We start from the raw sequence: 12,664 nt of genomic DNA, 5'->3' as shown, positions 1-12,664 counted from the left end.
TAAATTGTCACATTTGTGGACATTTCAGTCTAGGCTAAAGGCTTCAAAATGACTCGCTCAAAAAACATGGAGGAAAATGGTTTGAAGGCAGAGTCTGTTTGACAGAGTTGTGATTTATAGACTACCTTTATTTCCTGTGGAATGGGGGTTGACTGAGCCCTGAGCTCTGTCGGCTGGGCTCCAGGTGCAGGACTATGAGCCACTTTAGACCCCTACACGTGTATATTAACCTGCTGTCGGCCCCTGGCCCTTCACTGGCCCCTCTTGGCTGTTCAAGGCTGACAAAAAAAACAAAAAAAAAAAAAACAAGAGTTTATAGAATTGTAGAATTCTTTATCTTTATCTTTTTCCTCTTTTTTTCCATTTTTCTTTTTCTATTGTATTTGCATTTTCTTTCTTTTTTTCTTTTTTTTTTTCTCATTTTGTTTCTAAAGGAATTGTTCACCCAAAAATTAAGATTATTTATTTACAAACCATCCTAGATTTATATGACTTTCTTCTTTCAGAACACAATCTGAGTTATTTAAAAAAATAAAATAAATAACTTCCAAGCTTTATTTTGGGAGTGAAAAGTAACTGCAATTTTGAAGCCCAAAAAAGCACATCCATCCATTCATCATAAATGTAATCCATGCTGCTCCAGGGGGTTAATAAAGGCCTTCTGAAGCAAAGCAATGTGTTTTTATGAGAAAAATATCCATATTTATAACTTTGTAAACTAGAATCACTGGCTTCTATATGCAAGTCGATTCCGGCAGAAGAGTGAATTTTGACCTGACACATGATGTATTTATGAACATGAAAGTGCAGTGGAGAGAGCAAAACAAACCACGGTCATGAATTAGAAGTCTAAAACGAGAATTTTTAAAGAGAACTGTTGGAGGAGCTTGAGTTTGTTGCCCAGCCCTATTTGTTTGAAGCCTGAGAGGCCTCTACTCTCACCTAAGCTAACACTACTCCTACATCCAACATCATACGCCAGAACTCATCTCTCTCATGAGCGTGTGGACGGCCGTTACCTGAAACTATTGATTATAGTCCATAAAGTTATAAATATGGATATTTTTCTTACAAAAACGCATTGCTTTGCCTTAGAAGGCCTTTATTAACCCCCTGGAGCTGTATGGATTACTTTTATGATGGATGGAATATTTTTAAATATAATTCTGATTGTGTTTGACTGCAAGAAGAAAGTCATATACACCTAGGATGGCTTGAAGGTGAGTGAATTATGGGATGATTTTCATTTTTGGGTGAACTAAACCTTTAACTCTTTCCCCGCCATTTCCGGGAAATTTCCGGAAATCCATGTTTTCACTTGTATGTAGGGCCCTATAATTTCCGCGATCACAGAATCGCGGACGGAATCGCGGAATCCAGTCATAAAAACAGAATTTACTATATAACGCGGAATGTCACGGAATTTGACAAATTTTTGATGAATGAATTAAAAACAGGTCAGTACCATAGGTCAGTACACGTAAATTAAATCGCGATATAGACTAGTGACTGAATATTAAACTGCAGAAAGACTATTTAAACATGAATCCTGCATGCCTGTGTGCCTCTGAAATGAATGATGCGGAAGAGCAGTTTAATTTACCTCACGCTGAAGCACGTGCGACACTCGCAGTGTTTTCGTCCGAAAGTCACTTCATCAGCATTTAACCGCTTCGTTTGAGAAAACTACTGTCATAAACACAGAGAAACTCAAAGCTCTAGGCAAACCGTCAAAATAAAAGTTTGATTTAACTTGACAGAAACGTATCACTTTTGTACAGTAGAATTTAGATAAAATAATTAATTATTAAAATATATTTTAAACAATAATCTCAGTGTTTCTTCCATTTTTTTAATTTTAACAGTAAAGCTCATTGCAGTGCAGCACATTGTTTGACAAAAAAGTTTAATTTCATGATTAAAAGATAAATTAAATGGTATGCGTTCATTTGATTCATTTGATGCCAGAAAAAAATAAATACACAACAGAACTTATGAAGAAAAAAAAAAATCATAAAAATATATTTTTTAATTAATTAATATTGTTGTTTTTAAGAATTCAATTAATTAGACATGATTTTTGATTATTAAAATGGAATTAAACCATTAAAATGGAATCCAGAAAACAAAATTTGGTAAAAATAAAATTTGAGGGGAAAGAATAAAACGTAGGGCCCTAAATAATTTATTTATTTTTGTTAAACTTATTAAATTGTTGGTAAATTTGACAAGATTAATTATTTCAATAAGTTAGACATGCTTTTTGATTACTAAAATTGAATTTAACCATTAAAATGGAGTCAAAAAATAAATAAAACGGAAAAAAACGGAATCCAGAAAAATTAAAACGGAAAAAAACGGAATTTGGGAAAAAATAAAACGGAATTTGGGGAAAAAATAAAACGGATTTTATAGGGCCCTAACTATGACACATCACATGAAATTGTTCTTCTGCAATGATCAAAAATTCTGGTGCTGACTGGCAACTTTATAAAAAAAAAAAAAACGCTGGCAGGGAAAGAGTTAATCAGACTGTAAATCATGTGATGATTAGCAGTTAAAGCAATATCCTAATATTTAGACTATATTTAATAGGGTGGGACTTTTGAAGCGTGTTAAAATATGAAAGAAAGGTCTTTTTTCTGTAGTGATGAAAGTTTTTACTAGTGGTTGGTGGAAAAGTTGTAGGATGCTTACCATTTCAAACACCCCAAACACTCACTGAAAGTCTCACCCAGGAAAATAACCACAATTCTCTTGATATTCTTCACACACACACTTCAGTTAACTGCAAGAGTAAATTGATAGAAAAAGACTTTTGTGGAGCTGAGAGCTGTTTATCCATCACCCATGAGGCAGTTAATCAAACGTTTGCTGAAGGTGAATTTGAAGACAAAGTGAATTTGACTGTTGTGCTTGAGTTCCTGAGATTTTTATTTATTTATTTTTTCACCTTCAAAGTCAGACAGGATTTGAACCCTAAAAAGCTCAAGTTTCAACACACCGCTGCTCATAAGAGTCACATCTGATTTGTATCGTAAAACTTCCTTGCAGTCTTTGTTCCTTGGTTAGTCTTTGTTCATTTTTGGTTCTCAGTAACTATCTAGAGAACCTCTGAACTAGTTCCACCAGCAAATCCCCAGATATTGCCACAGCCATTATTAGAAGTAGACCTGTAAGTAGTAAGGTCATCATTCCCTTTTGTATTCTCTCTGCTCCCTTCATTTTTTTCTTTTTGTCTTACTGTCCCCCCCCCAATTTAATGGAGAAATAGAAAATCATATCTGGATATAGAGCAGGCAGCACCACTTAGTGCTTGTGTTTCATTTCACGCTTCAACTCTCCCATTCAAATTTAATTGCAGAAGCTAAGCGCCTGCAGAAACCAGAGACAATCAATTAGAGCTGCAGCGCTGGGAGAAAAATCTCGGTCTCGTATCTTTACCGCTTGCTCGTATGCATTACAGCAGTGGCTTAAGAAATACAGTTCAGAGATGTTTAGTGTTTGTTCATTATTGGATTACATTCAGCAAAGATATTAAACACACCACTGAGGAGGCCACACAATAAACTTCGCTATTCCCAGGAAACATACAAAATATTCAGTGCAGGTTCTTCTGAAACTCACAATCACCCTCAGACCTTAAAAAAAAACCCATCAGGACTTGTGTATTTCAAGAAGATGAAAGGATTCAAGAGAATGCGTCGCTGTTGTGAGATCAAAGATCGCATGAAAAACGAGTCCGGTCAAACTAGATAATCAATGGGGAATTGAGTTTCTCACAGCTTTGGGTATGAGATCACTACACTCTTGAATAGTGATGTCATAACCCTAAGAAGGGCTGCTGGGAATTGAGTCTGGCCACGAGTATTTGATTTCAGGATGTAGAGCATTTGTCTGGGAATCCCCTGATCATGTGCTGTTTTTAGCTTTTATTGCACTTTAAAAATGCTGTATGTACATGCACTCATTTGTTTTCTTTTTTTCTAGCATAACCCACTCTATTTAATGAAACTTTTGGGTGGGTCTATGAGAAAGGATGAGGGAACACAAATTTGGCTAGATTCTTTGTGGCTGTTTGCACAGAAAATTACTCTTTTTAGAGCAGGCCCTTTCCTCATGCAGTACTTTCTCACTTGCTTAATGTGGCTAAAATAGGAAGGATATTGGATAAGAGTTTGTGTAAAGAAGGACATCATGTATTTTGTGTTCCTATTTATTCTGCATTTTATGTGCATGTTATCTAGATAAACAGATTGTGAAGGTAAATTAACAGTGTGAATTCTAAAAGCTTTTCAATTAATTACTTGCATTTTGAATTGATGATTTAAATGTGATCTCAAGGTTTTTTCAGGAATGAAAAGTAAATAACCTGAAGTATTTTGGAGTCTGTAAGATTCTGCAAAAAGCATTGAGTAATTTTTTTTTTTTTTTTCTTCTTGTCAATTTTTTTGATCACAAAAGAGACCGTGGCATGTCTCTTTAGGCTGCACTTAGACTCCAATTTTACATACCTCTTAGTCAAATCCTAACTTTAAGACCACCTGTGGTGAAAATCAACTTTTTAATGTTGTTTATATGTCTCTGTGGTGTTTTTAATATGCTTTAAGACAAACAATGTCCAAATTCATGAGTTAACACCATTGCTGAGTAATTTCTCCTTAACCAAAGATGGTCTCAAAATTGCAATTTGAAATCGCTGGTGTTTCTTACGCCACAAACTACCTTGTAACCAATCCTGTCAATGTACAGGCAGGCTTTAGCATATCATTAACTATGACCGATCTGAAGCTGAGGAGTCTCAAGAAGTTAGGTTATTCTGGAATATTTTTCTGTTGATATGGAAAAATAATTTACATTTAGCAATCTAGCAGGTGAACTATATGTATATGATGTATATTACTATGCTATGATGAACTATATGCCTTTCTCCACTGACGACTGAAGTTGTTCAAAGTGTTTCCAAAGAAAAGGCAGCTGTCTGACTCTGAGACGGCGAATCGGAACATGGTTTGTGCAACATTAGCAGTACATTATTAGCTGTTTGATAATGTAGTCAAGCAAAAGGCTAATTATATTAATTATCTTTATGTGTCCGACATTGTAAAGAGCCATACCATCATGCAGCGTTTATCTCATTAAAGTTGACCGAGTGGATCTCTGAGCTGGTGTGAGTGAGTGGAGGCGGGGATAATTTGTACATTCATATATACACATGTGTATTAAATGAAGCTAGGGTGTAGAGTTACATTCAAGCTATTTTAAGGCATAAAGTTTTTTTTTTTTTTTTTTTTTTTTTTTAAAATAAAAAAATGTTTAAATATGTCATGTTGGTGATGAAAGATGAGTTTTAAAGGATAAAATTATTGACGACTTTAAAGTTGCAATGAAGTACACTACTGTTAAAAAGTTTGGTGTTGGTGAGATGTGAGCCTTTTATGCTCACTAAGGCTGTGTTTATTGGATCAAAATACAGTAAAAATGGCAATATTGTGAAATATTGTTACAATTAAAAAATAATTTGTTTTTAAAATAAATGTATTTCTGTCATGACAAAGAATTTTCAGCAGCCATTTCTCCAGCCTTCAGTATCACATGATCCTTCAAAAAATCATTCTAATATGCTGTTGTGCTGTTTAATATTTTTGTGGAAACCATGATACCTTTTTTTTTAAAGATCCTTGATGAATGCCTCATTCATTCATTCATGAATAGCAAGTAATGCAAGTTAATGCACCTTGCTGAATAAAGATATTAATTTCCTTAAAACCCTTTTTCAATGGTAGAATGTCATTATAAACCTATCAAAATATTTCTACAATAGAAATAACAATGATATTTACTCTCACAGGTGACGGGTACTATGGGAGGCATGCAGAGCAGCCTAAATGAGCACTTATCTCGACTGGGCGAGATCTTTGCCGCACGGGGAGACTTTGTGCAGACACTGCAATTCATGCAACAGATGTCAGACAACATCATTAAGCAATTACTGGGGCTTCCTGACTGGGAAAAGGCAAAAGTAGACCTGGCTGCCATAGCTGATCAGACTGCATATGTGGAGTATTACAGGTAATGATGAGAGCTGCCACTTTAAATTTTACCATAATGTACCTCTCCTGTATTATATTTTCTGTGGAATGCAGGTCTTTTTTCCACCCTTGTTTTGTAGCAGGAACAATCATTATGAAGTATTTTGTCCTTGACTTCTCATATTCTGCTAAGTGTGGTTGAGTGAAGCATCTTAGTAGTCCATCAACTGCTAATGCATGACTGCATGTGTACAGTCTGTCATTTCCTTGTGTTAGACACTTTAGATCACATGTTATTTACTGCTGCAGCTTCACTGCTGGTCATTCATCAAAACATCCGCCAGCGCTGGATTTATATTCCTGTCATCATTCGACATTGCAGATGACAGGTTGATAAGTGATGATGTCACAATTCTTTAGTTTAGGTTGCCAGAAAAGTTAATCTTTGATAGGAGGCATATTAATAAAGCTGACATGTGAAAGTGATAATGTGGATGTGTCTGCATGGGTAGTTTATAGGAAGAGACACACTCATCTATTCTCCTCTGACGTTTCAGCATATGAAATATTAATACCTATAGAAGTTGTTCATCTATTATGAATTATTTTCAGAGACGAAGAGCTCTCTGGAGTGGCCATGCCAGCACACACACACACCAACAAGATTTTATCACTTAGAGATTTTGCTTTCATAGCTTAGAGTCTTGGTCATGTTTCACATAAGTATATGCACCCTAAAAGTCTTTAGGAAAAATAAAAATGACACGCATGAAACAATAATTGTTGACATAAAAGATGGGTATAATGTGAATGTGGATAGCATAGCTCAAATAACTTAGTCTTGAATCTGCTGAAACATGTTTGAGTTCAGAGTTTTATTGTATTTTATTGCAGACTTTGATCGATTTGAGAACAGTTTGAGATTCTGTTGAAATATCTTTAGAAAATCTGAAAAGCAGGAGGCATAATCACATGTCTCTAATTGGTCTATGTGAAACAGCTGAGAAAACAAAGAGATTTAGTTTGTCATTTTGAAAATAAATTGAAATTTTTAAATTTTGCATTTAATGAAACATTTCCACTCAAAAGGGCTTTCACACTGCACTTAAAGGATTAGTTCACTTTCAATTGAAAATTAGGCCAAGCTTTACTCACCCTCAAGCCAGCCTAGGTGTATATGACTTTCTTCTTTCTGATGAACATAATCAGAGAAATTTTAATAAATATCCTGCACATCCAAGCTTTATAATGGCAGTGAACGGGACCAATGAGTATGAGCTGAAGAAAGTGTTTCCATCCACATCCATCCATCATAAACGTGTGCTCCAAGGGGTTAATACAGTGAAGCGATGCGTTTGTGTAATATAAAAAAAAAACATATTTAAACAATCTATAAAGTAAAATATCTAGCTTCCAGCAGACTGCCTTCCATATTCAACATATGACACCAATTTACACTTTCTTTGTACGTTTAATACAGAAATCGGTCTGTTGGAAGCTAGATATTTGACTTCATAACTTGTTTAAATATGGATATTTTTTTTACACAAATGCATCGCTTCACTTCAGAAGGCCTTCATTAACCCCCTGGAGCCGTGTGGAGTACACATTTATGATGGATGGATGTGGATGGATGCATTTTCTTCAGCTCATACTCATTGGTCCCGTTCAATGCCATTATAAAGCTTGGATGTGTCAGGATATTCATTAATATTTCTCCGATTATGTTCATCAGAAAGAATAAAATTCATATACACCTGTGAGTAAACCTGTGAGTAAAGCTTGTGCTCATTTTCATTTGAAAGTGATCTAATCCTTTAACCCCTGGTTGTTGTCATTCTGAACCCTGCTATTAACCCTGGGTAAAGGAAAATTTCACACTTGTAATTTGGAAGAAGGGTTAGTGGCGCTTTTTATCCAGGGTTATAAATCCCTGATCCGGAACAGGGTTAGCATCGCTTTTGCACTGTTAACCCCAAATGGCCTTGCCAAACTTGTGAAACCGTGCTGTGTTAGAATGTTATGACTTCAAGAGGCTTATCAAGTTAGTTAGCAACTGACAACCAATCAGCTCAATGCCTCATATTCACATGCTTGAAACACTACACACTGTTTATAAACAGTTGTTTGAAGGGAAAAATGTCAAACGGCAACAAATAATGTGTCAATTGGAGTGATGAAGAGACAGTTTCACTCTTACATTTATAGTGTGAAAAGTCAGACATTAAAGGACATTAAACCAGGGATTTCAGTTTATAGTTTCTAAACTTGCCATTATATTCTCTCCAGCATCTCATATCATGACATGTAATGTTTTTTCATTGCTTATGAAAAATCTCTGTCTGCTGGTTGTTTTTTCTTCTGAAGGTGGTTGACATACCTCCTGATACTAATATTGGATCTGGTCATCTGTCTTGCTGCTTGTCTGGGTCTGGCCAAGCAATCCCGCTGGCTGCTTACTACGTGAGTACAAACCTACATTACATTACACTGATAAATACTGGAAATAAAGACATCTTTGTGGCATGTCATAGAAGAGCCCTCAAATTTTTAAAGAGGTCATATTTCCTTGATCTTTTAAAGTTCATTGTACTATCAAGATAATCCTGTAACATTCAGAAAACATCCTCTCCAAGACTGTTTATTGAAAATAAGCAAAATGTTTCATTTTAAGGTTCAGATTGGGGATGAAAAAAACTTTATCTGTTGGAGAAACTTTATCCAGGGAAGAAAAACAATTAAATATTTATGATATGACCCCCTTTTAAAAGTTAATTAAAGAAAGATCAAAGAGAAAAGAACAACAAATAAAATGTTCTCCTCATTCTCAAAGGATTTTCTGAAGTAATGCTGTACACCTGAAAAGGACAGAATGTTGAGTTTTACTACAATTCTCATTCAAATGACAAATTTAAAAGGAAACTAATAGGTTAGGCATGAGTAAGTGTTTTTATTTATCAGCTGGTTTTTACCACAGTGCATTTCTGAACATAATACGCCTGCTGTCATGTTCAATATAATTCAAAGCATTGGGAGTGTGTTCTGCACTCTGATAGAAGCATAGGGATTAGGGTATGAAAAAGATTTTAAATTGATCTCAGTGATGGTGTATATGGTACAAAATCATTGTTTAGAAATATTCATGGGGGACAAAATATGTGGAATAAGCTCAATTAGCCAAGAGTGGGTCTGTCCACCCAAATTTCTTGCACACAAAGCACAAACTGTTCTATACCTACGCTTGGTTGAATCTCACCAAAACAAGGCCATTTCACCCCAAAAATGGTAGGCCTAATTATTTGCAGAATTAAGATTTTGTTTCTATTTGTGCATTATTTTCCATTAGTTTTCATTAGTTTTTATGTTAAGTGCATTAAACACCTATATTGTCATACTTTAGTTCTTAACTGGTTTCTCAACTGGATTTTACATTGGGCGTCAAGTGGCGCCCCAGCACAGTACCATAATTGTTTATTATACTGTATTGTTTATGGTGTGTGTGTGCAGGATGATGGTGTTCGGGGTTCTGACTCTGATACTGAGTTGGGCGTCTCTCGGAGCTGATGTGGCCACTGCTGTAGTGAGTATCAGCCAACAAGCCTGTCGATGAATCTGTTCAGACCATTATCTGAGATATGGAGAATTCAAGACAAACACATTATCACCATTTCCATCCAAAACACTGCATGTGTTTACATATCATAGTGTGTATGTGATGTTATTTGGTTTTGATATGCACTTGAGGCGGGTCAAACAGAGTCCATCGCTATCAAAAGCTTGTTTATGTGGCAAAGCATGACAAATACTAGTCAACTGCTGTCTGCTTGCCTGAAGGAGGTGATAAACTTCCAATTTATTGCGTTTGATGTGGGCGTGTGTGCTATCAAAATCACTGCGGTTTATGTGTTTATTGGGAAAAGAGTGAAATGTGGCGGATTTCTTTAAACCACATCAATAAAGGAGGGGGAAATAAAAGGAAGTGCAAGGAATGTGAAACCACTGTTGGATTTCTCTTATTTTACGATTCACATGTGGTCTCTGATCTTTTCTAGTTTAGTAAAACCAAATCTTGTAACCTTTTCTTCATATTCACACACTAATAGTTGGGTCTCAGTAAGACCCTAGGAGAGGAATGTTCTGGTTTGTCTTTTTGGATATGAAAAGAAATAAAATTATTTATACAATTTGTCAAACTTTAAAAGCTGAGCTCTCACAAGCATTGTCCAAATCTCTTTTTGCATTGCTTAATATGACGGCATGCGTATTAAGTAAGAATGGAGGGCCACCTTCGGTTAAAAACACCTAGTGACTTTGATTGAATCAGACATTACTTCCAAAACAACATTTTGTCGATATCTTAGATGAGTTTAGTGCATTGCAATCAAATTAGTTCATATCAAATCAAATGAATTGCATTAAATCTGGCTGTGTGGATGAGCTGTTCATGTTTTTTTTTTTTTTTTTTTTTTTTTTTTTTTTTATACAATAAGAGGCCGGAAAAGTTAAATGTACATATAAAGTCAGCTGGAGGACCAATTTGCAACTTATTAGGTCAATTGACCCTTCGCCAGGAGTTTGATTGACAGGCGATCTAACCAATCATAACGCCGAATCCGCCGTTTTGTCCGACAAAGCAGTCAGGGGAGTTAGCAGATTAATATATGTGGACTTGAAATTGAAAAAAGGCGTGTACTGACATCTTTGCATGATTAAAACAACATTCCTTAATTTCCTTATGATGTTCATTCATGTTTATTTGATGCTATAAATGAACTTGTAGGAAGAGATGATCGGTTCCGCGATGTATTTTTCACTGCGTGAGAACATGTGTGGCAAGAGATCGGCATCGCTTGTCGGACATAGCAACAGTAACAAAAGTGGGAGGGTCTTTGCGAACGGTCAATTGGCAACATGATTGGGTACAAAAATAGCCTCTCAGTGGCAGTGTCTCTCAGAAGTCAAGATGGGCAGAGGATCACCAATTCCCCCAATGCTGCAGCGAAAAATAGTGGAGCAATATCAGAAAGGAGTTTCTCAGGAGTTTGAAGTTATCATCATCTACAATGCATAACATCATCCAAAGATTCAGAGAATCTGGAACAATCTCTGTGCATAATGGTCAAGGCCGGAAAACCATACTGGATGCCTGTGATCTTCGGGCCCTTAGACGGCACTGCATCACATACAGGAATGCTACTGTAATGGAAATCACAACATGGGCTCAGGAATACTTCCAGAAAACATTGTCGGTGAACACAATCCACCGTGCTATTCGCCGTTGCCCGATAAAACCCTATAGGTCAAAAAAGAAGCCATATCTAAACATGATCCAGAAGCTCAGGCGTTTTCTCTAGGCCAAGGCTCATTTAAAATGGACTGTGGCAAAGTGGAAAACTGTTCTGTGGTCAGACGAATCAAAATTTGAAGTTCTTTTTGGAAAACTGGGATGCCATGTCATCTGGACTAAAGAGGACAAGGACAACCCAAGTTGTTATCAGCGCTCAGTTCAGAAGCCTGCATCTCTGATGGTATGGGGTTGCATGTGTGCGTGTGGCATGGGCAGCTTACACATCTGGAAAGGCACCACCAATGCTGAAAGGTATATCCAAGTTCTAGAACAACATATGCTCCCATCCAGACGTCATCTCTTTCAGGGAAGACCTTGCATTTTCCAACATGACAATGCCAGACCACATACTGCATCAATAACAACATCATGGCTGCGTAGAAGAAGGATCCGGGTATTGAAATGGCCAGCCTGCAGTCCAGATCTTTCACCCATAGAAAACATTTGGCGCATCATAAAGAGGAAGATGCAACAAAGAAGCCTGTATTAGACAAGAATGGGACAACATTCCTATTCCTAAACTTGAGCAACTTGTCTCCTCAGTCCCCAGACGTTTGCAGACTTTTGCAGAAAAGAAGAGGGGATGCCACACAGTGGTAAACATGGCCTTGTCCCAACTTTTTTGAGATGTGTTGATGCCATGAAATTTAAAATCAACTTATTTTTCTCTGTTTAAACATTTGATATGTCATCTATGTTGTATTCTGAATAAAATATTGAAATTTGAAACTTCCACATCATTGCATTCTGTTTTTATTCACAATTTGTGCAGTGTCCCAACTTTTTTGGAATCGGGTTTGTACCTTAAGGCTTCTATTTTAGGCGCAGAACTCTTATATCCTCTCTATTTTCTCTTTCAAACAATTTCTCTCACTCACTCACCCAGTTATTCTCCTACTCTAACTCTAACTGGCAGGTTATGAATGCATTTAAACAGCTGCCCACAAACCAATTATATCCACAAAGAAAGCAAACAGTATGGAAAAATCAATAGTCTGTCAGCAGAACCTGTAGCGTGCGTGTGTGCGTGCGTGTGTGTGTGTGTGTGGAAAGAGAGATTTCTCTGTGCGAGAAAGTACTGTTCTTGTGTTATACTTGCCAATCTGTTTCCTAATACACAAGGGTTTCCTGCACAGATGTTCTCCCACTGATGAATGTACACAGTCCAGAGCAATATATGCTGCAAACTCACATCCCGAGTTACAATATATATGTGTGTGTGTGTGTGTATGTGAGTTTGCAGCCTGAATTGAATATGATGAGAAAGAGAGAGTGGGACTCAGAA

At 36.4% G+C, this 12,664-nt stretch overlaps 1 protein-coding gene across 4 annotated transcripts in view; it reads left to right on the top strand.

Annotated features, from left to right (window-relative positions):
* The window catches only part of ttyh2 (tweety family member 2), a 66,680-nt gene that overhangs the window by 39,970 nt on the left and 14,046 nt on the right, over positions 1-12,664 (top strand). For all 4 annotated transcript variants that reach the window (XM_067369368.1, XM_067369369.1, XM_067369370.1 and 1 more), the window contains exons 4-6: positions 5,852-6,072; positions 8,400-8,495; positions 9,540-9,612. In XM_067369368.1, coding sequence (XP_067225469.1) covers positions 5,852-6,072; positions 8,400-8,495; positions 9,540-9,612 — 390 coding nt within the window. The remainder of the gene's footprint in view (positions 1-5,851; positions 6,073-8,399; positions 8,496-9,539; positions 9,613-12,664) is intronic.

Source organism: Chanodichthys erythropterus, chromosome 19, assembly GCF_024489055.1.
Source record: "Chanodichthys erythropterus isolate Z2021 chromosome 19, ASM2448905v1, whole genome shotgun sequence".
NCBI lineage: Eukaryota > Metazoa > Chordata > Actinopteri > Cypriniformes > Xenocyprididae > Chanodichthys > Chanodichthys erythropterus.
Note: the sequence above shows the minus strand (reverse complement) of the source record. Positions and strands in the feature narration are given on the sequence as shown.